Source organism: Notolepis coatsorum, assembly GCF_963971535.1.
Source record: "Notolepis coatsorum genome assembly, chromosome: 4".
In the NCBI taxonomy this organism is placed as follows: Eukaryota; Metazoa; Chordata; class Actinopteri; order Aulopiformes; family Paralepididae; genus Notolepis; species Notolepis coatsorum.
In genome coordinates this window covers 60,047,438-60,075,195 of record NC_140168.1, presented here as the reverse complement: position 1 = coordinate 60,075,195, position 27,758 = coordinate 60,047,438, and the positions used below count along the sequence as shown (strand labels likewise).

Sequence of the window (27,758 nt, the reverse complement as noted above, 5' to 3'; positions counted from 1 at the left end):
GCACAGTGCAATACTCAAATTCAGCCATTGGGTGGGTGGCGCTGCTGAGAGCGCCGCTGGCTCTGCGGCTCTGCAGCTGCATACATTGGTTCCAGCGGCAGCTGCACGCGCTCCCACACTGTGGCTGCGCGAGAGAGGAGAGCACGTACTGGTACTGGCTGCTAGTACTGCCAGGGGAAGAGAAGAGAACGGAAGACAACCAATGAATAATTGAGACAAGACTTAAAGGTAAGATGACGAGGAAAACGTATACAGTCTTTAGCTTCTTACTCACTAGAAGCGAGGTGTTTTTGTCTGGCGTTGTTTGTAGCTGTGCTGCGCCTCGGTGCGCAGGTGTCCGCCTCGCCTGGTGTGTGTGGGGGGGGGGGGGGGGGGGGGGGGGGGGGGGGAGACTTCAAACACACAGTGTGCCCAGAGGACAATCAATTCTCCTTTTACCATTATGCTGGTGTTAGCGCATTCTTCATGTATTTTGTCGAGCAGTAACTTATTTTAGCTTTGAAAGTAAAGAAACTAACTAACGTTAATATTATCAATGTCGAGTGTGCTGCTGGAGACAATTGGACTCTTTGTTAGCTAAACGTCATTAGCAGCCGAGCAACAACAGGCCAGCTTGTTAGCTGATCAGCTAAGATCGCATGTCTGTCGGTTGATGGCAGATCAGATCATACATCGGCGTGTTTTTGGAGTGCTGTTGTGTACGTTTTTGTCATCATAAGTCGTCTCAAGATTCACATTAAAAGTAGTTTATAAACCCATCCCTGACCACTCCCACTACCTATACATTAAAAACACATGGGCCGTGGCCGTGGGATCTAGCATCTACCAGGTCAGTCTGTCATGCTAACTAACCCTAACCCTAACCTTGTCTGTCTCTACTAAACACCGTTGTTTTGGTACGGTATCCGTTTGAACCATGTAAACAGTAAATGCAGCTATTGCTAAATAACGCCACATGTTTGCAAATTATTTGTTGCTTAGCTATTGAACGGTATCAGCAGCAGGGGTTCAGAAAGTGCCAGTTAACCGAGTTGCACTGTCATAAAGTTTGCTGTCAACACTTGTTGTTATGGCTGGTCAGCATGTTCAGAGCGGTGTTGTTTACTCGTTCAATGCTAACGTGTGCTGCGCCCCCTAGAGGGCAGACTGACCCCTGTCACCCCTTGTTGCTTGTGTCACTCAACTGTATTTTAATGTCTCGTCCTGTGGCCACAGCCAGGTGAAGCACATTGACAAGCGGAACATGACAGATATCAGACCATTCAATTATTGCCCTGGCCTAGAGCGTTCTGAAGGTTATGTTATCATGATAATTACTTGCTATAAACATATTATTCTAGTTTATTGTAAAAAATAGAATTTTCACTTTTAAGAAGTAGTGTGTTTTTATTGTCATACAATAACTACACGTTACCATTCTGGTATGTTACGTAAATGCCCTAGATATGTCGTTAAGAGTCACTTCTGTACACTGATCACTGATCCATGCAAAGTCACTCCCCAAATGCAAACAAGGTGTCATGGATGCCCCACCACGTCCCCATGTCTGTCAGGTGTTACAGAAGTAAGAGCATGAGAACAGAGACTCTACTTTTATTATCTCAGTGTTAACTCTTCATTCACTGTGCCCCCCCCCCCTCCAAAAAACACCATCATGGGAATTTCTAATGATAGAAGGCAATAACATACATATCATATAAGATAAGATAAGATAAGACATTCCTTTATTGATTCCCTTGGGGAAATTCAGGATATCATCATGTAAGTGTCCACACTGCAAGCCTTAGTGCTGCTCAGCTGGATTCTGTTTCTGTGTTGCTCTGATCATTTGGCTTCTTCTTGACTTGGAAAAGTTTAGGAAACCGCAGTCTAAACGTTGCAGAGCTGAGACAGGTTGTGTTGATTCATGGCACGTGGGAAGGAAAATGCACCAGGTGCATGATAAGGGATTAGTGGGAGGAGAAAGGATGACCTGATTCTCCAGAGCTGTTTGATATTATGCCAGAAGAGGAGCTTAAAACCTTGCATTGCACCACAGGCCAGGAATAGTGGTATGTTCTATAGCCGAATTCACGTTTCTATCACTTTGCTTCCGATTTAAGAGAAACGGGAGTGTCAACTAATACTTTGTTAGCTATGCAAACAATTGCAGTCACACTCACAATTGCCCTCTGCAGATATTTTGTGAGAACTGTTTTGTGTCCTTCCATTAATTGAATTTGGGTTGGGTGCAAGTGAAAACAACCCATTGTTGTGTGTTAACATTATTCTCACATACTTGTTTTAACTGTTAACCTGTAGCACCATCATCACCTCCAACTCCTCAAATCAAGAACAGAAAGGCACAATAAATCCCTAATAATCAGTGTCATCCATTGCCTCTGCAGAATTAGAATTTAAATGCCTAATAGCTCCCAACACACGATTCTAAAACACAATCTAGAGACTTAAAGTTTGGTTTGTATAACTTATAGGGATGCCCCGATCACGTTTTTTGCCACCGATACCGATCACCGATCGTCTATGAGCCATATCGGCCGATACCAATACCGATACCGATCGTTTTTGGTTTAAAAAAAAAAAAAAATATATACTTTTTTTTAATATAAAATATATATATTATAATTAATATACTTGTAGTTGTATTATCTGCGAGACATCGCCACCATGCAACAAGTCAAAATGCTCGCTATCTGCAAATAGCGCCACTGTGTGTGTCAGGGTTAGAAAAAAATAAAAAATTCAAGGGCTTTTTTTGCCCCCCTTAATTGATTTTCGGGGGCTTTTTTTTGTATTTCGGGGGCACTGAATTTTTATGATAAACGGTAGGTGTGGGACGGTTCACAAAATGGACGGTTCGGTTCGTATCACGGTTTTGGGGGTCACGGTTTTCGGTTCGGTTCGATATACGTTAATTTTTATTAAAAAAAAATAACACTCAAATCTGAACATGCTTCTCATTTTTATATATATATATATATATATAAAAAAAGGTTTACAGTGTTTACAGCCTTAAATAATGTTTGGCACACAAAGACCGAACTGACTGAAAAATATAGGCTACATTTGTCAAAGTATTAACTTAGTGCAAACAAACAATATGCTCAGCCAGCACTAGACTTTCCTTTCTATAATATAAACACAAAAAAAACTAGACTTTCCTTTCTATAATATAAACACAAAAAAACAATGTCAACCATGTTTAAATTCCCTGATTGTCAGTTTTTAATGGAAAGATTCGTTTTCTGCTTGAAATTATTATGTATCTACATTTATTTAGACTAACATTATTTAAATATTGAGTGCAACTGTGGTGGATTACGTAATTCGTTGAGTTGGAACTATCTATGGGTTGGCGCCGGGTCCCCACGGACATTTTAGCGTGTGGCACCTTCAGCTCCGGTCACGTTAGGAGTAGTTCATAACATCAACATGCAGTGGGAAAGCGGCAATAGTCCCGGTTGGAGTTAGTAAAACACAGTTGTATGTTAGCCTTCTTGGATGTTGAATAAACGCCTATCATTGTCTTTAAACACCCCGCCTCTCAGACTCTCATTCCCTCCTCTGCTAGCTTGTAGCTACGATAACATTTCATTAACTGTATTAGCTGGGGCTAGTGCTACCATAGTTAAAACGTGCGTTGTATTGTACAAACTGCTAACGCTATGGCAAGATGTGTGTATGCCTATGTAATGTTAATGGCTATGTTTTTAAAGTCGTAATGAAGATTGATTTAGATTGTGCTTGCCATTTGTACACAAACTGACTAGCACCTGGCTCAGCAGCAGCAGCCAGTGCTCACCTCCGCCAAATGAATCTTTTTTATTTGCGCGTCATCTGAATCGTACGATACACAGACGCGCCATTACCGGATAAATATATATAATTAGTAAACTGTCGGGGGCATTTTGTGCCCCCCTTAACTGATTTTCGAGGGCATTTTGTCCATTTTCAAGGGCTTTATGCCCCAAGCCCCCGTTAATTTCGAACCCTGAGTGTGTGTATACTCTGCTTTGTTCAGCATGCCCTCACGTCCCCAGTCAGAGCGATAGTTCAACAGGGTCTGAAACGTGTTATGAAGCATGATAGCTAATTAGCCAATGTTCAGCTGCAAAAACGAATAATGTCAATTATGTTATAAGACATTGATATCAGGAGCTATCTGTAGCTACTGCTAGCCGGCTAGATGACGTTAGACAATGCATCATGTATTAAAATAAAGTGAACTATTTAGTTTACTGGGTAATTTCATTAAAACTAACGTGAGCTAACGTGAGCTACCTAGCTAACGGAGGTCTCATGCTGGCACATCCCTATCATTCTTAAACTGAAATGCGCATTTGTTGATATCAGGAGCTATCAATAGCGAGCCAGTTAGACAATGCATCATGTATTAAACTAAAGTGAATAGCTGACTGTCTAGTTTTGTTTAAACAGTAACGTTAGCTCGGTAGCTAACGTTAGCTCACGAGCGATAGCTAGTTAGCCAACGCTAGGCAGCCCAGCACTTGCGAAAACGAATACCAAACTGATGATATCAGACGTTGATATCAGGAGCTATCAGTAGCTAGATAACATTAGACAACGCCTCATGTATTAAACAAAAGTGAATAGATGACTGGGCCATTTTATTTAATGCTTGTTATGTTGAAAGAGGAGCTCTGCGGTGCTCATGCAGTCGAGTCTTGCCGAAGGGTTTGTTGACATGAGATGGGTCTGGGAGGGGGAGGAGGAGGAGGAGGAGGAGGAGGAGGAGGAGGAGGGGCAATACGTGCAGCAGCAGAGTGTGGCTGTGAGAGAAGAGCGAGTGAGAACTCCGCAGAGAATTGGATCATGTTTTCCGTGTCATCGATCGGTTTTCACGATCGGCGAAAATAAAGCATTATCGGAATTCACCGATCTCATATTTATACTGAATATCGGCCGATCTATCGGGGCATCCCTAGGGGCATCCCTACTTATAAGCCTATATTGTGACAATTAGGGATGCACCGAATGGGAAATTCTTGGCCGAAACCGATACCGAAAATAGAAAACAGTTGGCCGAAAGCCGAAAGGCCGAAAATGATTCATAGAATAGATTTTTTTTTACCAATGTTGTGGAACATTATGATTATGGAAAAATATATGATTATGGCAAAACTTAACTTAAATAATAAATAATCACTATTATGGGTCCATAAAACATTTATTCAGCACTTCTGAATGCATACAGTACATTAATTCCATCTTTTCTCTGGCTGCCGCAGCGGACATCTGTGCTCTACTGAGCGCACCTTTCTAGTCCCCAGCTGAATGTGCTCGCTTGACTCTGCACAGTAGACGCGCGACAGACAGACAGCGTCAATGTGAGAAACACAACCCCCCCCCCCCCCCCTCTCGCTCTGAATAATATGCATATTAGATCACTCAGTGATTAACCGCAACGGGCATATAGTAAATGAGGATATAAAAGCATGTTAAAGACGCATTTATTGGACACGTTGCGCGCAGAGTTTAACATAGAAACAGCGCGACTCCCGACAGCGCGACATCATCACAACAACACGCAAATAATATGCATATTAGATCACTCCTACCGCGACGGGCATATAGTAAATAAGGATATAAAAGCATGTTAAAGACGCATTTATTGGACGCGTTGCGCGCAGAGTTTACATAGAAACAGCGCGACTCCCGACAGCGCGACATCATCACAACAACGCGCAAGGTTGTTAGGTTGTTTCTGTTTCGGTGATATATTTTCTGTGAAAAAACTCTTTCGGCCGAAAACCTTCGGTGCATCCCTAGTGACAATCATGCCATTCATTTTGGGTTAAAGATAACCTTGCAATAACTTTATGAAAAAGTCATAAATCACACTTACCACTTCCTCTCTCCACACAAACCATGTCCTTGGCTTGTAAACAAGGAAGTCGTTTTTTTTTATTTTTATCAACCGGCCTAAGGAGTGTGACAAAAGTTTAGTCAATCATGGATTTACAAAGTACAAACAAACTGAAGTGTGGACTACTTTTGGACTGTATTGCTGTCAATGGGAGTTGCAAGGTTAAGCACAACCACATCTAAAACTAAAAAAATAAACTGACTGTAATGGTAATTAGCAGATGTTTAGGAAAGCCAACAAGATAACGCAAATGATTTATACCCCCCCCCCCCATAACAAGTCTATAAACAAAGCTGAGCTGCACAAAATAACATGTATTATGTTATGTTGGGAGCTGCAGCAAAGTCCCATAATCTCAATAGGACTCTATCTTACCCTATCCGGGCCTATCGGATCAGTTCTTTTAACTATTTCATTGCATATTCTGTTCATCACAGTGTCTTTATAAATGCTTGTGACATTCAATCTACTTGTCGCTAGGGCTGACCTTCAAATTTCTTTTTGGAATTCGAAGCTTCGGGGCTGAGATTCGATTTTAATTCGAAGCTTCGAAATAAAAATTAAAATAATAATAATAATATATATATATTTTTTAATGTTGTGGGACTTGTACAGCACTTTGTTCAACTTTGTCAGTGCTGTAAAGTTTAAACCTTTTTAAATCTTAGACAAACGAAACGAAATATTGTAAGCCGTCATTTGAGGCTTTATAAAAGCAGCACAATGAACATAAATCTGTCAGTGCCGAGTCCGACCTCATCTTAAATAACAAACAGCATTGCTTGTTGTAGTTAACAAAGAGAGGCAGAGTTGATTTTGCAACAAAAAAAAAAGTTATTAATTTAAAATTATTATTATTATTTTTTATAATCGAATTTAATTTTCATATTCGAATCCCATGCCCATCGAACGAAGCGTCGAAGCTTCGAAGTATTTAAGACAGCCCTACTTGTCGCTACCATGTTGGGTTATAATCCTGTAGGCTAACTGAACCTTTATGTCCGCCCCCCCCCCCCTACTGAAGTGAGGAAGAGGATGGTGAGCAGCCAGCCGAAGTACGACCTGATCCAGGAGGTGGGGCGCGGCAGCTACGGTGTGGTGTACGAGGCGGTGGCGAAGTGCACGGGCGCCCGCGTGGCGGTGAAGAAGATCCGCTGTCACTCCCCGGAGAATGTGGAGCTGGCTCTGCGGGAGTTCTGGGCGCTCAGCAGCATCCAGAGCCAGCACCCAAATGTCATCCACCTGGACGAGTGCGTGCTGCAGCGCGATGACCTCGCCCAGAGGATGAGCCACGGCTCCAGCTCTCCGCTCTACCTGGAGGTGAGGGCCCAGCCAGAGATGTTTCTGCTAAGAGCTGAAACCATGTGTCAAAAATCATATTGATATGAGGCCATCAGAACACTGAACACTGATCTTTCCACACACAAGCACACATGAACACACACACACACACACACACACACACACACACACACACACACACACACACACACACACACACACACACACACACACACACACACACCACACATCCTCACTTGCACTCGCTCACACACAAATACACTACAAAGGGTGGCTGGATGGCGCAGCGGACATTGCGCTCGTCACCAACGCAAGAGACACCGGGTTCGAATCCGGCTGTCGTCGTTTGCCTCCGGCTTGGGCCGGCCGTCATATTAACTCAATTGGCAGAGTTAGCGGGTGGGAAGTCGAAGGGTGGTAGTCTGGTCGTTGTGAACAGCGACTCCTACAGGTCGGTTGGGGCGCCTGCACATCAAAGTCAGGAAAAATGTCGGGGGCAGTGTGAGCCTCCCACACGTTACACCTTGTCAAATGAGAGTCCGCGCTGGCAGGTGAAAAGTTGTGACAGGCTGCCTCCACATGTATCGGAGGGGACATGTGATGCAAGGCTTCTATCCTCCCTACAACCGGCCAGTGGGGGGCATATGCGAGCAATGATCAGGACAGGGGATGGAGAATTGGCACAAGAGGTAAATTGGGATGGCGAGAAAAATCACAGAAAAAGGGAGGAGAAAAAGTAGATACAAAAAAAACTAAAAAAATACACTACAAAAAAGGTCACTTTAAAAACATAACTGTATATTTGTATATTATTGTATATAGTACTCATTACTAGGGGTGCACCGATATATCGGTCGGGTATCGGTATCGGCCGATAAGCTCAAATGTGCCGATAGCAGTCGCCGATAAATAACCATCTTGTGTAGCGTCAAAAGGCAAAAAAAATAAAAAGTTCACTCGCGACCTACCTGCACAACGCCCGCCGTCCCCCACACACACACACACACACACAAGCTACTGCATCAGTTACTACTTATGATTAACAAGGCATTCGTTTTGTGGCATTAACGTTATATAGTTAGTGTTACACGGACAATAACATCAGCATATTATTATTACCCATAGCAGCAAGGCATTACTCCGAGTCCGTTCATAGCTCAGTTCCATTCCGTTGCAGCATGAGCTACCGGGAGGCAGAAGACTAACGTTACTGGTGAAAATGTGATTTACGTTGGAATACTCCTTTGACAACTTGCTGTACTTTGCTTGCAGGTCTGCAGCCATTATTGCTGGATTATGAATAGCCCCAACTTTAGCCAACGTAACGTTATGGCTAAACCTTTAACATTAGTTAACGCTAGCTTTCGGTTAGCTGTTCAATGCTAATAACACAACCAAGCGAACCCATCAGAGCTCCCATCAACACCGCTCTGTCGGGAGGATGGCATTTAAGAAAGTATCTGCTGTTAAAATGACACAAACATTCGTTTTGTGGCATTAACGTTATATAGTTAGTTACACGTTCAAATACATCAGCATAGTATTTACCCGAAGATAGCAAGCAAGCCGTTCATAGCTCGGTTCCATTCCGTACCCAACTACCCATTCTGCAATCTGTTAATAAAGTTTTCAACCAGACAAATGTATAGAAAGGCTTTGTTTTATTATAACATTTGTTGCAGTAAAATCATTGTGTCTCGTTTGGCCATCCTGTGGAGCGCGCTGGTCGGCGGGCACTGCCGGGCAGCTAACGTATTAGCTTGTTGTGGTTCTGAGTTTGACTCGCATTCTCGCAAGCAGATCAATGGCGGCATGCCCCCGAAGTAGAAAATGAATAAACGCTTGCCGATTGGTGGTAAGAACAGCAGGAGGTGGGTGCTAGCGGTGTGGCGTAATTGGCCGAATCGACTGTCAATCAAAATGGTTCCATTGCATTGGTTGAAAGCTCTGGTTGAGAGAATAGTATCCCGCTGCAGGCCGCCAGAATGGTTCCATTGCATTGGTTGAAAGCTCTGGTTGAGAAAATAGTATCCCTCTGCAGGCCGCCAGATGATACTGGGAGATAGTGATACCATAAACATATTTCTTGATGTTTCCTTTTTTTAAGTAAGTAGAGGCCTACAAATACAAACATACACATACAAATATACAGTAGTTTCATTAAAAAAATTTAAAAAATTAAAAAGAAAATATTAAAAAAAATATTAAAAAAAATTACAAATACTTATTTTTTGCCACAAGTATCGGTATCGGTATCGGCCGATTGTGTTAGTTGAACTATCGGTATCGGTGGCCAATTTTCATATCGGTGCACCCCTACTCATTACCTTTATTTTATTTTAAGCTTAGTATTTTATTCTTATTCTTCTTTTTATCATGTCTATTTTATTTGTATTTTTGCACATGAATGTGTGAGAGCACAATATCCATGTCATGCGATGTGGGCATTTTCAACTTTAAAACCCATTTGGCTAATGTGATCATTGCAGGTAGGCATGGCCTGAATCTCTGGAGTCGGGTCATGTTATTTGCTGATGGAATGACCGTTCCTAATTGTTGTGAAGGGCCAGATTAAACCGAATATATATATTTATTTATATATATATATTTAATTGTATTTGTATATTCTCTAATATTTCCTGATATCCCTTGTATATTCCTTGTACAATATGCATTGAATATCCATTCTAGCCTACTGAACATCCCATAATAGTTACTAATACTATTTTCATGAAATTTACGCCAACTCAAATGTGGAAAGGATCCTGGAGAAGCTGCCGCCCGCTCGTCAGGAGCGCTTTAGGCGGCAGAGGGACCACAGAGACCCGAATGGCCCCGAACCGAACCTCCTCGATCTAGCAGACTTCCTGGCGAGAGAAGTCAGCAGCCTACGGCTAGATACATTCGGACGGAGCACCCCTGGCTCCAGAGAAGGAACCAGACGACTAAATGATGGAAGAAGATCGGTGACTGTGATGCACCAATCGGAGTCAGTACCGAGCAGCAGGAGCCACAGTACCCCCTCCAGAACGGAGAAGTGGAAGATAGTGTGCCCCTACTGTGAGAAAGAACACTGGCTAGCGCAATGTGACTCCTTCCCCAAGCTGAACGCGGAGGAAGCAGGTCAATGGATAAAGTCCAACAAGCGCTGTTTTCGCTGTGCGCGCTCACACATGGCAGCCGAATGCCGCTTAAAGAAAAGGTGCACCAAGTGCGATGGAGCCCATCTGGACATACTTCACGACAGTAACAGACGGCGCCCTTCACCTGCACCATCCAGCCGCAAAGCGAGCGTCATGTACATCGATCCCGCCAGCAGCAGTGGAGCCCGAGTACTCCTAAAAGTAGTGCGTGTGACACTAAGCTACCAGAATAAAGTCCTGGACACTTACGCCGTCCTCGATGACGGGTCAGAGAAGACCCTGCTGCTCGCCTCCGCTGCGGCCCAGCTAGGGCTGCGGGGAAGCGAAACCCAAATGACAATTCGGACAATAAGACGAGATTTGAAGACGATAAAGGGCGAGAATGTCTCATTCTCTATCGCAGCAAGCGGCCAGCCTGAGCGACGGTACCAGATTACAGACGCTTTCACCAGCCAAGAAATAGGACTGTCGCGGTACACATACCCCGTCGCCAAGCTGATGGAGAAATATGCACATCTGCGCAAGTTACCGATCCCGCTCATAGACAATGCTATGCCGACCCTGTTGATAGGCTCCGACCATGCAGACCTCATTGTCCCGATAGACCGGGTTCATACCGGACCCCGAGGCTGTCCTGCAGCAGTCGAGACCCGTTTGGGATGGACTCTCCAAGGCCCGCTCGCCAAATCTCTCAACCGAAGTACAGCCACTAGATGTCTCCACTCCCGAGTCACAGAGGGAGAAACCGCACTCCTGCAACACGTAGAGCGGCTATGGACCTTGGAACAAATGCCCTTTAAGAACGGAAAGAAAGACATTCGCTCTAAAGATGACATTTACGCAATTCACCTCCTCGAGACAGGGACCAAGAGAGTCCCGGTCAACGGCGTGTTGAGATACGCCACGCCACTCCTGCGGCGAGAAGGAATGCCTACTTTCCACGCCAAGACAGACGCCACAGAACGGTACCTGCTGAACACGGAGCGGCGCTTAGCCAAGAACCCCGCCCAAGAGAGTGTATACCACGCTGAGATTGAGAAGCTCATCACAGCGGGACACGTCACAAAGATGGACATTAAAGAGGCTGACCAGACCACTGAATCGTGGTACGTGCCCCACCACAAGGTCCATCACAACGGTAAAGACCGCATAGTATTTAACTGCAGCTACCAGATCGGATCCCAAAATCTAAATAAAGAGTTACTGCCCGGTCCCACACTCGGCCCCTCCCTACTCGGCGTTCTACTCCGCTTCCGCCAGGAAAAGGTGGCCATCAGCGGGGACATTAAAGGAATGTTCCTGCAGGTGAGATTAGTAGAGGCGGACAAGCCCCTGTTACGGTTCCTATGGAGAGAGAAGCCAGGAGATGAGCACCCAGCCATCTACCAATGGGAAGTCCTCCCCTTCGGAACGACGTGCAGCCCCTGCTGTGCGACATTTGCACTACAGAAACATGTAGCAGAGGACCCAGCAGCGGACGAAGAGGTCCGACACAGCGTAAAGAACAGCTTCTACGTAGACAACTGTCTACAAAGCCTTTCAACCCAGGAAGAAGCCGAGGCTCTCCTGATTAAACTCCGCGCCTCATTGATCAAAGGCGGCTTTGATCTCAGGCAGTGGGCCAGCAGCGATCCGCAAGTACTGCGCAGCCTCTCCTCCGAGGACAAGGCAGCCAGCAGCGAGACCTGGATGGCTACAATCCCGGGAGAAGCCCAGGAGATGACCCTGGGATTGGTGTGGCGATTCAAAACAGATTCGCTTCACTACAGACACAAGCCCCTGACTACGGAGCAGGGAAGGCCGGCGGCGGCGCCGACCACCAGACGGAGTGTGTACACAACACTCGCCCGACAATATGACCCGCTAGGATGTATTCTACCGTACACCACCAGGGCAAAAATGATTGTACGAGCATTGTGGAACAAGGACCAGGGCTGGGACGACCCCATTCCCGCACACCTTGCATCCACCTGGAGAGAGTGGGAGATGGAGCTCCACTCACTCCCAGGCGTTAATATGCGCCGAAGCTACTTCCCACACACGGTGAGGCCAGAGACATGTAAAATGGATGACCTCACCCGTCGCAATGTCTACAGTGACGGCCCCGCATTCCTAAGACTCCCGGAAGGACAGTGGCCCATGCCTATCCCGAGGGAAGCAAGTCCAGAGGAGGTGGAAAATAAGAAGTCTGTGGATTGAGCACCGTAGCCTCCACCGACCCTAACATAGACGATTGCACGTCCATAGAGAGTGCACAACAAAGAACATTCCTGCGGTACCACCCGGAGTGCAAGTCCCCCGCTGATATGTCAGCAGCAAACTACGAGGAAGCAGAATTGCTTCTACTGCAGCGAGCCCAGAGAGACTCGTTCCCCGATGAATTGGCCTGTCTACAGGGAGGAAAGCCCGTCCCATCCGACAGCAGATTAATTCACCTGGCCCCCGAGAGCGACGCTCATACCCTCATCAGAGTGGGTGGTCGCCTACGCAGAGCCCCCAATCTACCGGATGACATTAAATACCCGATCGTATTGAACAGCCGACACAAGGTCACAGAGCTGATTATAAAGAAATACGATGAGGATGTACATCACGCAGGAGCAGAAAGAGTCTTCGCGGAAATCAGACGTCGTTACTGGATCCTACAAGGAAGAGAGGCGGTACGACGCTTCCAGCGAACATGTCTAGACTGCCGCAAGTGGCGCGCGCAGCCCAGCATACCAAGGATGGCTGACCTTCCTCCATGACGCCTCCGAATCGGTGACAAGCCATTCCACTCAACGGGTATGGACTGCTTTGGCCCGCTGCACATAAAGAAAGGAAGAGGAACCGAGAAGCGGTGGGGTATTGTATTCAAATGCATGACCACCAGAGCGATACACATCGAGCTTCTCCCGACCATGAGCACAGACTCATTCCTTATGGCCTTCCGAAGATTCACATCACGGAAAGGAAGACCGTCTACCCTATTGTCCGATCATGGGACAAACTTCAAAGGCGGCGAAAGAGAGCTGAGAGAGAGCTTCCAAGCTATGGGCCCAGAACTTAAGACCCACCTCGCTCCAGCACAGGTTGATTTCCAATTCAACCCCCCAAACGCACCCCACTTCGGTGGCACTTGGGAACGAGAAGTGCGCTCCATAAAGACAGCCCTGTACGCAGTACTTGGGGCCCAGACTGTGGCGGAAGAAGTCCTAATGACAGTCCTCACGGAGATTGAGGGAGTACTTAACTCGAAGCCCCTCGGATATGTCTCCAGTGATGTGGCGGATATCGACCCAGTTACCCCCAACACACTCCTGATGGGGCGGCTAGATCCTGCATTACCCCAGACAATGTACCGGCCTGAAGAAGCGAACGGCCGACGAATGTGGAGGTACAGCCAAGTATTAGCCGACAAGTTTTGGAACAGTTTCCTACTGCACTACCTACCGTCTCTACAGACCCGCCAGAAGTGGGTAAAGGAGAGAGACAATTTGACAGAAGGAACAGTCGTCATGATTATTGATCAATCACTGCCCAGAGCTATGTGGCCGGCCGGCCGCGTAAGCAAAGTGATCACCGGTGCCGACGGCAAGGTCCGAGCAGCTGAAGTGCTCGTCCAGGGTCGCACTTACACCCGTCCCGTGGCAAGGCTCATAGAACTGCCTCGACTCCCAGACACAATCGATGATGACCATGACCCTACAACCCTATGACTTTGTGAAGTTGACTGACCCCTACAGCAAACCCTTATGTGTAAATAGACAACGCGATTAATCTGTCTCTGTTTAACTGATTAGGTCTGGGACCTATTCAGGGGGTGGCTGTTGTGAAGGGCCAGATTAAACCGAATATATATATTTATTTATATATATATATTTAATTGTATTTGTATATTCTCTAATATTTCCTGATATCCCTTGTATATTCCTTGTACAATATGCATTGAATATCCATTCTAGCCTACTGAACATCCCATAATAGTCTCCATTCTACTATTGGTCGAGACCTTGGTGCCAGGCTGCCATACCCCTCAGACCCAGTTCAAACGTACCGCTCCACATGTACGAACAAGTCCTAGTTCCGCGTAGGAATCTGGCTACCGCACCACTAATGGGACTATTTGTTCATAGTGCGTATATATACTGCGCTACTAAAGTAGGACTTTCTTTTCAGTCCAGTTTCTTACCCTCCAATAGAGTCACAGACGTAAAGCCTCCCTGCGACGCCACGTGTGGGAGTAAGGCCAAGTTCGCCTACCATCGGTATTGAGACATCGTGTATATTAATATTTGAATAGTCATATTTGGCACTATATCGTCGAGTTGGACGTAGTCTATTAAGCTAATAATAGTCTGTTAATATATAGTGCTTCGTGCGGTGAGAATACTACCGTAGTCAGTACACCATCGTTTCGGGCAGAGAACTGGCTGCTTACCCAGGGTGGTTGACCCCATGTGAAGCTGCACCCGAGGAGCCCCAGAGCCGACGAGCGAGTGGACCTGTATACCGGATTATTCTACCGACGACAGCCCGCCTTCCCAGGCACGGATTATGCTTTGTATACTTTGATTATTCCATGGATAAAGACCCCCGACACTGCCGTGTGTTGGAACCCCCCCCCCTGGAGAGGACGCAAGGTGAGGAGACGCTCTGCAAGACGAGGTCGCTTCACGTCTCTCCCCCGTGGACCGGAGAGAGCCGGCCCACAAAGAGTCCACCTGCTTTCATCTGTGGTCCAAGGATCGCCGGCGCATTGAACGGCACTACAGTGGGTTCACCTGGGATACCCTTGGCCGGACGAGGCAGCCGGATTCTACCCCCCCCCCCCTCCTACTCCTGTCGGCTTACAAGCGACCGGATTAACCCCCTCTAGTGTATCTATTATATAATCATTAAAGTATCATTGCTGTTATTCCTTAACTATTCCAGGTCGTATATTTACCACCTGCGCCTTCAGAGATTGGACATTCTCTATTGATATACCGACGAATACTCTTTGCCATAAAAGTGCATACTATTTCAATTCATAAATGTAATTAAGTGATTAAGTGCTTGTTCTACACACCATCGCTGTGTAGAAATAAAGACCTGTTTCGACTTCGTACATTTGTGTTGGATCCGTTTCATCTACGTGAGAGTGTTTATGATAATATATTTATGCCGTGTACTGGGTGGCCGAATATTAAGTACAAAGGTAGTGGTAGTAAGTATCATATCTAGTAATACAGTCAGGGAATTGTACCCCTCAGTTACACTAATCATAACGATAGCAGCTACAACTACGTGAATGCGCCTTTTCCCCAACCAATGAGAGTTTTACTGGTGGCATACTGTCCAAGAATCATCACTGGAGTTATTATCTCCACACCTTCAATACCATTATATTGTAATAATAATAATGAAACAAGACTTAGAGAGTCTTAAAGCCCCACTAATGGTCCCTAGAGGCCGTGCTGCTCCTTAACACCCAACTGGGCCAAAGTGGTTTGGGCGACCGGCATCCTTAGATCCCCGCACTCTCACCCAGAGTCTTGGACTTTGAACAGAGGTCCTGCTTGACTGCAGGTTTTCTAAAAAAAAATATATGACATTGTCTCTGAAAAGATGCAGATTGTTCAAGGTATAACTTCTCTCTGGTGATCTCCTTGATGATAATTGAGGCCATATCCCAAATCAAAGAAAACAATGTAATGCATTCTTGGCCAGCAAATCGGGGGCTAGTTCCAGCCAATGGGTTTGGCAGTATTAGTTGTGGTAGTTGGGGGGTGGAAAAAGGTAACACTGGGCATAGGTTATACTATACAACAGGGTCAAGTTTGTGAGATTAAGTTTTAAATATTCTTGCAGCAGACAATCTTAAATTTGGATCATGCTACAGTTTTTGGTGATGTCCCAATCCGATCTCAAAGATTGGTATCGGGCCCGATCATGGCTTTTTTTTTTTACTGATCGGTATTGACTGTACTAAGCCCAATCAAATTCCAATCAAGAAATTCCAACCAAAAAGCTATGATGCAGGCTAGACATCTGCTTTCACTCCGTTTAGTCACTGAGGGGGGAGGTTACTGTACACTGCGCACACACACACGCACACACACACACACACACACACACATTAGGGGTGGACGGTATAAACAGTATACGGTATAAATGTTATGAATTTGCGCTACGGTATGGATTTTGACTATACCTTGTGACCAGTAGACTAGAGCAGGGGTTCCCAAACTTTTCAGGCCGGGACCCAGAAAATAAGGCGTCAGAGAGCCGCGACCCAATGCACATCGTCAGGTATTTCTTTTTTTGCCAGGCGACCGATTTCTTAAGCCAAATATCACTTCAATCCTATTAAGTTAGTTCAATTTAGTTATTCATTTATATGTGCTATTTATGAGAGGGCTAACTTGTTGCAAAATAATAATGATAATAATAATAGCCTCATTAAAATACTATTGTTGCTTCGGTTGTTTTCAGCGTTTTATGTGCATAATCTGTTATTTAGTTTGAAATGTTCGTTGAAATAAGTAGATTTTTCATTTTAGTTTATTTATTAAGTTAATATAAAACCATATACCGGTAGTCACATTTTAGAATACAATAGAATAGAATTTTAGAATACAACTAGAAACACTGTCCTGGCCTGCTTCTAAGTTCAGTGGCCTGACCAAAAAAAATTTTGGGTCGCGACCCCGACTTTGGGAACCACTGGACTAGAGCAGCTCTAAAGTAGCAATGACCTTAACGTTACTTGACGATTCACTTGACGTTTGCAGTGGTCGTTGCATGGTGTTTAATTGTACGGCGTTTTTCTCCACTTGCTCACGGAACTTGCCATATAGTTTTGGCATTTCAATATGGCTATGGAGGATGAGAGGAGACTTGCTTTAGCGCAGCAACGGGCTAACGTTAGCCGCTAAGCTAACTCACGTTAGCCGATAACTAATGTTCAAACGTGACTCCGTGGCAGTTCCATTAGTGAGGAAAAGGGGGGGGGGGGGTTATATTGACGAGGCTTGACAACAGAGGTTCAAAGATAACTTTGTTTCTTTATATCGCTTTATCCACCTTTTCCAACTCTGTGTTGACAATGACATCCTGATGTGATCATCAACTACGGCAACTTAGGATGCTCAAACCTCAAACTCAAACCTATTACATCACGCGATCTCTCTCTCTCTCTCTCTCTCTCTACGTTGTCAAACATGTACACTAAAGTTAAGTTATGTTGGAGTTTTATTGTGCTTGAGGGAAAGAAACCTCCTGTCCTGCTGTAGTTTCTATTTTCAATTTGTGCCGCTTGATTTTATTGTATTTCATGAAAAAAGTGTTTTTCAGAGATGGAAGTAACTTGAGAAAAGGTTTTGCATTTTTCTATTGCAGTTTTGCACAATAAATGTTCTTAAAATACCTCTGTACTATGTGAAATATGTCCTAGTAATACAAGAGTACAGTAAAAACCTAAAGCTGTAAAGGAATGTGAATCACTACCCACTTTCAAAACCACTCTCAAAGAACACCTACGGGAGACTGCAATTCGAAACTGGCCCCTGTAAATGTCCTAACCCAACCCCCTCCAATGTACAGTAATTTACCTAGTATGGTTTTGTCAATATTCCAATGTACAGTTTTGCTTGTTTGTACAGTGTCCCCCCCCCCCCAACCCCCTCCAATGTACAGTAAATTACCTAGTATGGTTGTCAATATTCCAATGTACAGTTTTGCTTGTACAGTTGTACAGTGTCCCCCCCCCCCCCCAACCCCTCCTACCCAACCCCCCACCCAACCCCACCCAACCTCCTCCAATGTACAGTTTTTATGTCAAATGTATATACTCCCTTTTCTGGACTCTTTTTGTATCACAAACAGTACTGTATTTGCAAATCTGGTATGTCATAAATGTATAGATGTAGCAGTACTGTCTATATGTATGTCATATATGTCCTGATGAATTGAAAATGGGGGACCCTGATGTAAACAAGACGAAAGTCTTTCTCTGGTCTGCATCCCCTTAACAATTGTGTGTATTGAGCTGTACTGTAGTGTATTCTACCCATTCTGCAATCTGTTAATAAAGTTTTCAATCAATCAGCTGCCATACCAGTGTTTACCCCTTCAGAAGCATTTATATAGACATTTTAAGATAAATACCGTGATATATACCGTTACCATCTATGCTTCAAATCATACCGTGATATACATTTTAGACCATACCGTCCAGCCCTAACACACACACACACACACACACACACACACACACACACACATACAGACACACACACAGTCGGAAAGGAGAGTCAGAGAACAGAGAAGCACTGAATCATCCGTGTTTGTGTGTGTATTAATCATGTCTGGGTGCGTGCGTTCATTCTCGCCTGTTATACGAGGGGTTTGTCCACAGTGTAATCCATGTGGTTTATGAGATTATGAAGCCAAACTGTTGACGTGATCAACAGGGGAAACATTTAAAAGCTCAAAGTTACAACAAATTACCAAGTAGGCTGTAACTCTGAGCAGTCTCTGCAAAGTTGGTAGAATTAAGTGAACATGGTGACAACAAGCTGTATGATCTAATCTGTTAGGAACAGTACGTAGCTGTAGCCACTATCTTTATGATTAGGAACAGTACGTAGCTGTACGTAGCTGTCGCTGCTATCTATATGATTAGGAACAGTACGTAGCTGCTATCTATATGATTAGGAACTAGGGGTGTAACGGTACACAAAAAACACGGTTCGGTACGCACCTCGGTTTTGAAATCACGTTTCGGTACAGTGGGGGAAAGTTTGGCTTTCCATGTTCCACTCAGGGGTGATGTAGTGTGCAGTAACTAATTGTACTTGTAAGGCTGTCAACGAATATTCTATATTGAAATTAATAATTGATTTGTTAAATAAAAAATTAAATAAAAATCATATTAGATTGTGAAAAAAACAACTTCCGGTGGGCGGTTGTTAGTGGTTAACATACCGTTGTATTCGTTCGGTACACAGCCGTACTGAACCTTAGGTCCAGTACTCAAACAGTTTGGTACGGATACGTGTACCTTTACACCCCTATTAGGAACAGTATGTAGCTGGCTGTCTTTATGATTAGGAACAGTACATAGCTGCTGTCTTTATGATTAGGAACAGTACATAGCTGCTGTCTTTATGATTAGGAACAGTACATAGCTGCTGTCTTTATGATTAGGAACAGTACATAGCTGCTGTCTTTATGATTAGGAACAGTACATAGCTGCTGTCTTTATGATTAGGAACAGTATGTAGCTGCTGTCTTTATGATTAGGAACAGTATGTAGCTGCTGTCTTTATGATTTAGGAACAGTATGTAGCTGCTGTCTTTGATTAGGAACAGTATGTAGCTGCTATCAATTCGATCAATATCATACACGTATGGGATTTCGATACCCAGCCCCACAGCTAATGCAGACTTGATATGTTGTTGGTAAATCTAATTAATCCAAGACATTTATTTTTTTACTTTTAAGAGCAATGCATTGTGACAGGTATGCACTTATTTTCTGTTCGTAGCTTAATGGACCTATCTCAAACCCCACCTTCTTTTCTTGATCCTACCAATCACGAGTCACGACTGTTGTTGGGGGGGGGCTTGAGAGGTCACTTGGGTCAGACTGGGTTAACAGTTCTACCCCTCCGTTGTTCCTGACCACCAACGTTTTTGTAATTTACTGCAGAAAACAGTCCTTTTTACCTGTTTGTCCAATATCCACCTACGCTGTCTGCCCCCTGCCTGTGCACAGATCACTGCCACGATGTTGCAGCGAAACCCACTTATAATACACCAGCTTGCATCCTAGTTTGAAAAACGAGTTTCTATTTATTTATTTATTTATTTGTATCCACCCTCTCTCCTGCCTGGTTGATGGATCGTTGTCATCTCGCTGTTGACAGTGTTTGATGACGGAGCACGTTCCTCTGCACAGATGTAGGCTACATGCACAGTAGCGCTCACATAAAATGGCTAGCGTGTTTGCCAGTACATGGGACCTGCCATCAGCAGTCAGACGGTGTCGTCTTCTCGTGTACTAGATTCTCTGTCAAAGGCTTCAGAGTGCTAGGGCTGTCACTTTTTCCAAAAGTTGGAACGAATCTATAGAATTTCTCAAATTGAACGGAACTTGTAATGTAATCAGATTCCTCTTTTTAACGCCCCAGGAGCACTGGGGAGCAGCTTGTGAAATTAATGGAAGGGCTAACTGCATCCACACACGCATCATTGCAGTTGGAATATGAAACATTTCAGAAGGTTCAAACTGTAGTCTGGTTTCGGGAACAGAAAGCCTCAGCCCCTGGCACGCGTGTATGTGGGCGTGCGTTTTGCACGTGATCAAGATCACGCTGCCTGTGGCCAACTGTAACTCTGGGATGTGAGATAACTGGCCTTTGTCTCCTCTGGACTCGCTCTGCGTTCACATGCGTGTTGTTGTTGTCAGGTGTTGGCCCTGGGCACGGAACGCCGGGCCCCTGCCCCGGTCGACCCGGCTACAGCCTGTCAGGTCCCCGCTGCCCCCCGCTGGCTGACGGAGGCCCTTGAAGGGCCTGGCTGAGCCTGATTATAGCCTCTCGGTGGCACGTGGGCTATTGTCTGACCGCTCGTTAAGCGCTCTGCTGTGTCCATGTTGGACACTTTCCCAGAACCCCCTTTTTATTCTAGTTCTTTTCTCCCTCTCTCTCTCTCTCTCTCCCCCCTTTTCTCTAATGTTCCAGTGCACGCCTGCTGGAAAACAAATGATAATAGGGAGGGAGGTTATAATCGGACCAGAGCAACTGTGGGATTTGTTTGCACCTATTCTATTATGTGAGTGGATGCCTCTGTTGGTGGCATGTCAAACAATTTGTGACCCGTTCGCTCACAGCATGGGTCCCTGAATGGTATTGGCCATGATTTATTTTCTTGTTCCTCCTTCTTCTTCTACTGTCAATATTATGACCCGCTTGTTAACAGTAATTCAAACCCAAAAGCGTTTAGGCTGTGCTTTTTTAACGTTACAGATTGAACCCAGAGAGCCTTCTATGTTAGTGTTATGTTATGTTATGTTATGTTATGTTAGCATGTTAGTTTTAGAAGGCAACTCAAAAGGGGTGTAGTTTTATTTTCGTAGCCATTCACTTTCAGATTCAGATGAATCATTCAATGGACCCCAGACCTCATTGTCATTCACAATAATTAACATGCGACAAAAAAATAAATCATCCATCAAACGAGCCATCACACACACCCCCGTCTGATCCTATATATTTATTTGGGTGGTGTGCAATATATATCTGCATCTCCTTTCATTTGATATTGATGAAGCGTCATAGGTTTTCTGGTCGGCTGTCAGAAGTAGTAGTTGTGGTGGAGGAGGGTGGATGAAAAGGAATTGAGTTCCTCCCGTCTGAAGGCTTTAAAGATGAGAGGCTTCTTCACAGATGCTTTGATTAAAAACACAGCAGCCACAGAGACGAGGCTCCACAAAGGACCGACGGCGAACATGTGGTGAATACAAAGACTCCGCTAACGCGCCGGGGCGCCGCTCTCCTCAGCGCTCTCTCTAAGTGCCGTAATGACGACAAGCCCCGCTATCATTCGTTTATCGATAATCATCACTGTGTTTTAGTTGGCATAATAAATGTTTTTCCTATCAAGCGGATGTGTCTGGTGACGGTGCTGAAAAACTAACACTTAACTTTCTGTTTGCTGCTTGCTGTTAAATGCGGGTGTGAAGCCGTTTTGCTCTTGCTCTCTCCGTCCGTGGTGATTTGTTTGTCTTCAGTTGTATCAGTTGAGCTTCTATCCGGCTGTTTGTACAGCATTGCGTCCCTGTTTTGACATGTCTTTCTCTCTTCTTGTCCCCGCCCTGCCAGCTGGTGGAGACCTCTCTGAAGGGCGAGATCACCTTCGACCCGTGCTGCACCTACTACCTGTGGTTCGTCATGGACTTCTGCGACGGCGGCGACATGAACGCCTACCTGCTGTCGCGCAAGCCCAGCCGCAAGACCAACACCAGCTTCATGCTGCAGCTGGGCAGCGCCCTGGCCTTCCTGCACCGCAACCAGATCATCCACCGCGACCTCAAGCCGGACAACATCCTCATCTCGTCGGGCCGCACGCCGGCCGGCTCGCCCGAGCCCACCCTCAAGGTGGCCGACTTCGGCCTGAGCAAGGTCTGCTCCTCGGCCTCTGGGCTCGACCCGCAGGAGCCGGCCAGCGTCAACAAGTGCTTCCTGTCCGCGGCGTGCGGCACGGACTTCTACATGGCGCCCGAGGTCTGGGAGGGCCACTACACGGCCAAGGCGGACATCTTCGCCCTCGGCGTGATCATCTGGGCCATGGTGGAGCGCATCACCTTCGTGGACGTGGAGACCCAGAAGGAGCTGTTGGGGAGCTACGTGCAGCAGGGGGAGGACATCGTCCCGCTGGGGGAGGCCCTGCTGGAGAACCCCAAGCTGGAGCTGCTGATCCCCGCCCGCAAGAAGAGCATGAACAGCCACATGAAGCAGCTCATCAGGGACATGCTGTCGGCCAACCCCCAGGAGAGGCCCGACGCCTTCGAGCTGGAGCTCCGGCTGGTGCGCATCGCCTGCAGGGAGCTGGACTGGGACACGTGATGCACAGCGGGGCCCACCTGCGTGTAGCGGTCGCAGCACATGTGCACACCGGGGCCCCTGGTGGAGCTCTTTTCTTCTTTCTTTTCTTTTCAAGGGAACAATTAGAATAGTGGGTTCTTTTGCAAGTGGGATTTAAAGCATTTTAAGCACATACTGACTATTGCCCCACCACACACACACACACACACACACACACACACACACACCTACACACACACACCTACACACACACACACACACACACACACACACACACAATAACTCTCAAAATAACCTGCGCAGACCACAACTGATGGGAAACGAGGTCAAAACCGGTTTTGGGTTTCAGCAGGTCGACACTCGTGTTCGATGTCGTCGTTGCGTCTCTCTTACAGTCAAAGGTAGTTTGTCTCAAAGACTCGGTGCTACTCCTGTTTCCAATGCAATATATGAGACACTGTGATCGTTTTGATATAGATTTATTCAAGGAGACGATATACGACACACACACACACACAAACCTCAACGCGCAGAATGTTTTTAAGTGTCGAGTGGTTTCGACAGAACTCCGTGGCCACTTCCTGCTACTTCACCACTTTGTTAGAAACAGATCTTCGTCCTCGTATGTCACCAGCAGCATCTTTGATTTCCAGCATTGGGTGTGTTTACATGGACAGTGATATTCTGGTGTGATTAGGGCTTGTTGGGATGTGTAATATAAGCAGGGATACCAAATGTCCCATTTACCGTTGGGTTTTGTGGTCTCTTCCCTGTTTCCATGGTAATACTAGCAATATTCCATTCGCTCATGTATACCGGCATATTGTAGGGATATGAAAATGTCTATAAATGCCTTATCCGGTTTAAGACCTTAACTGGGACGTTCGCTGGCATCTGGAATATTATGTTGCATGTAAACGCATTCAGTGTTTGTTGACCATTCAATAACAATGTGATTGGGCAATCGACCTATTCAGGAAACTTTGGAACCATGAATCCGCATTAGTCAGTCTATGTTGATGCATTAGTCAGTCTGCGTACGATGCATTTAAAATGGTTGCAATTGATGACACCCTGGCATACGCACATGCCACTAAATGCTCAGGTAAAAAAAGCTTGATAAAATTTGTAGACAAACCTCTACCTAAACTGCAAGAGCTTGTCTCCCACGTAGTCTGTTGGGTGGAGGTTTGGGGGGCACACACACACACCCAGACTTTTGTGTTTGCAGATAAGCTTTCTTAGGGCTGTTCTTGTGGGTGTTGTCGTCGGGCCCGGTTATCGGTTATCAACAAGTGCCAAACCAGCAGGTGCTTGTGTGACTCATGTTTTCAGTTTTGTTGTTTTTCTTTCCCGACGCCAGCATCACGCCAAGTTAATTTGCAATTAGGCCACTGTGGGATCAGGAGATGTAGTTAGTTGCAGACTCAGACGGAACCCTAACAAGTGTACCACCCTACAGACTCGGACGGAACCCTAACAGTGTACCACCCTACCGACTGAAGACGGATGTTTACCACCATGTGTAATGATTGGAATTTGAGGAATGAGTTTTTTTTTTATCGACTTTTTTCGAGGTATGTAATAAAAAATTACTAAGGCGAAAAGCTGCTTACAGTGGATGCATAAAGAAATCCCTGTGTGTGTTGCCTCAACAGAGATGTACTTAATCGAGGAGCGTGCTGCTTATATTATCATAAGAGAGCTGCTGTGAGCTGTAACTTTAACTTTTCTTTTCCACAACTAAAGGTCAGTGTAGAAAGAGAGACCTGTGTGGCTAAAAGCGGCGGGGGCTTTGAGTGACGGCCACCTGGATGCACTTTCCCCTCCCCTCGCTAATCCTTTTGTTTCCTAATTTAATGACCCCGTCGTCGCACGGAGACTCACTCAAGAGAGCCTGTGTTCTGTGCGATAACGGCAAGCGGTGTGCATTTACCAGGAGAACACACTCGTCGACCCCAGTCTACTTATGCATGCAATGCCTCTCACCTTCGGGGCAGAGGAGAGAAGACATCGACGACGACACACGCAATCCTCTGTCAGCCGGAGGATATTTGGTTTTTCTTGACACATAATACCGTTGTATTTAACTTGATCTCCTCTCAGCTCGTCAATGCTCCCCCCTTGGCTCGGGACGACGTACAGTATACCGGTAATCCCTCTCTCCATGCTTTCCGACTGGCTAATTCTAAGCCTATTAAGTTGTTGCGTCGTCAAGAGGATCGCTCTCTGGACCCCTGTTGCCTTTTTTTGGGGGGGGGGGGGGTTATAATTTGTGCACTTAACGCACATCCGGCACAAACAGAAAGGAAAAAGGTTCAACTGAAATCCTGAGCTTCGTCGCTGCCCCGGAAACACTTAGCGGACACTTTGGTGTTGTTTGTTGTCCACATTTCATCTTGGATGACGGCCTTTGAATCCCTTCATTGCCGAAATCTAGTTTTTAATTATTTCCTTGAATTAATATTTTTTACCTTATTTCCAAAATGTTACACCCCGTATTGCGCAATACTACTACTTATCTGACACATAAGAGGCAGTGGCCTCGTGAGGTCCTTGCTATCAGACGGCAGTGAGGTCATTGGTATCAGACGGCACTATTGGTATCGGATGGCAGTGAGGTTCTTGGTATCAGACGGCAGTGAGGTCCTTGGTATCAGACGGCAGTGAGGTCCTTGGTATCAGACAGCACTATTGGTATCAGACGGCAGTGAGGTCCTTGGTATCAGACGGCAGTGAGGTCCTTGGTATCAGACGGCAGTGAGGTCCTTGGTATCAGACGGCAGTGAGGTCATTGGTATCAGACGGCAGTGAGGTCATTGGTATCAGATGGCAGTGAGGTTCTTGGTATCAGACGGCAGTGAGATCCTTGGTATCAGACGGCAGTGAGGTCCTTGCTATCAGACGGCAGTGAGGTTCTTGGTATCAGACGGCAGTGAGGTCCTTGCTATCAGACGGCAGTGAGGTTCTTGCTATCAGACGGCAGTGAGGTCCTTGGTATCAGACGGCAGTGAGGTCCTTGCTATCAGACGGCAGTGAGGTCATTGGTATCAGACGGCAGTGAGGTCATTGGTATCAGACGGCAGTGAGGTTCTTGCTATCAGACGGCAGTGAGGTCCTTGCTATCAGACGGCAGTGAGGTCATTGGTATCAGACGGCAGTGAGGTCATTGGTATCAGACGGCAGTGAGGTTCTTTGTATCAGACGGCAGTGAGGTCCTTGGTATCAGACGGCAGTGAGGTCCTTGGTATCAGACGGCAGTGAGGTTCTTGGTATCAGACGGCAGTGAGGTCCTTGGTATCAGACGGCAGTGAGGTCCTTGGTATCAGACGGCAGTGAGGTCCTTGGTATCAGACGGCAGTGAGGTCCTTGGTATCAGACGGCAGTGAGGTCCTTGGTATCAGACAGCAGTGAGGTCATTGGTATCAGACGGCAGTGAGGGCCTTGGTATCAGACGGCAGTGAGGTCCTTGGTATCAGACGGCAGTGAGGTCATTGGTATCAGACGGCAGTGAGGTCATTGGTATCAGACGGCAGTGAGGTCATTGGTATCAGACGGCAGTGAGGTCCTTGGTATCAGACGGCAGTGAGGTCCTTGGTATCAGACGGCAGTGAGGTCCTTGGTATCAGACGGCAGTGAGGTCCTTGGTATCAGACGGCAGTGACGTCATTGGTATCAGATGGCAGTGAGGTCATTGGTATCAGACGGCAGTGAGGTCATTGGTATCAGAGGGCAGTGAGGTCCTTGGTATCAGATGGCAGTGAGGTCATTGGTATCAGACAGCAGTGAGGTTCTTGGTATCAGACGGCAGTGAGGTTCTTGGTATCAGACGGCAGTGAGGTCCTTGCTATCAGACGGCAGTGAGGTCATTGGTATCAGACGGCAGTGAGGTCCTTGGTATCAGACGGCACTTGTCCACACACACACCTATATTTCATATAGGACAAGCCCACTTACACTAGTGCTTTAGACAATGTTGCTTTGAGAATGTGGATAATGTATTCTGCCGGTCTCTGTACGAGCGCTGAAAGTTTGGACTCCAAAAACTAGGTCACCCATATCCATATCCTCCGAACTACAGGCAGAGAGGAGAGGATGCTGGGTAGAGCTGCCTGCGGCGGTTTGGCGGCCAGGTTCTTCATGCTCCTCCCCCTTTTTAAGACAAGAGCGAAGAGAGGACCGCTGAACCCCCCCCCCCCCCCCTCCAAAAAAAGCTTTTTAGACATTTTGCCAAACAAAACGCTCGTCCTAGATATCGAGAGATGCCACGCTCTGGTTTTGTTCTATCAAATTTCTTTGCACATTTGTAAATACTGTATAGGAATCACACAGGAACAAGGTTTATGGGACATTTTGACTGTGGATGTGCTCTGTTTTCAATAGCCTTATTTTGTTTTGACTTGTAAATTGCTGTGATGTATTTGTTCTTTATTTTATTCAGCTTCCATTTTACTTGGGTCATTGGAAAATAATACTTTGACATATTTACAGTTAATGCTGTTGGGAGTAGTAGTAGACTACAGGACTGGGGTCAACGCCATCTTTGTTCTTCTGTCAGGTAGTGGGGCTGTTTGTACAGGAAAGTTCCTTCAGGGTAAAAGTTACTTCAGATTCATGATTTGTATCATATTAAGACAAATTAGCGTCAATAAGTCCCCCCCCCCCCCCAATATTAGATGGGAACCACATGAACAGAAATACACCACATTGTGTCTGGATTTTACTACCGGCTGAACCGGGCCTTTTGTATTAACAGGTTGGTTTTCCTTTTTGCTCTTATGTCATTGTGAGATATTTTGAAGAGATTAAATTTATCAAAACGAAAGTGCTGTAAATAAACTTGTGTTCATTGTG

At 45.8% G+C, this 27,758-nt stretch overlaps 1 protein-coding gene across 2 annotated transcripts; it reads left to right on the top strand.

Moving 5' to 3' along the window:
- Positions 1–100: 100 nt before the first annotated feature.
- pdik1l (PDLIM1 interacting kinase 1 like) lies at positions 101–27,758 on the top strand. Of its 2 annotated transcripts, none has more exons than XM_084313052.1 (3): positions 101–228; positions 6,912–7,207; positions 22,182–27,758. In XM_084313052.1, the coding sequence occupies exons 2-3, from the start codon at positions 6,923–6,925 to the stop codon at positions 22,923–22,925; spliced, it is 1,029 nt and encodes a 342-aa protein (XP_084169178.1). In that variant the 5' UTR covers positions 101–228; positions 6,912–6,922; the 3' UTR covers positions 22,926–27,758. The 2 variants fall into 2 exon arrangements, with proteins under 2 accessions (XP_084169178.1, XP_084169179.1); XM_084313053.1 differs by lacking the exon at positions 101–228 and adding an exon at positions 524–829.

Bases quoted from the DNA above. Each gene is read 5' to 3' on its own strand.
- pdik1l (XM_084313052.1), top strand. From the start codon at position 6,923: ATGGTGAGCAGCCAGCCGAAGTACGACCTGATCCAGGAGGTGGGGCGC. The intron at 7,208-22,181 runs GTGAGGGCCCAG...CCGCCCTGCCAG, and splicing joins GCTCTCCGCTCTACCTGGAG to CTGGTGGAGACCTCTCTGAA.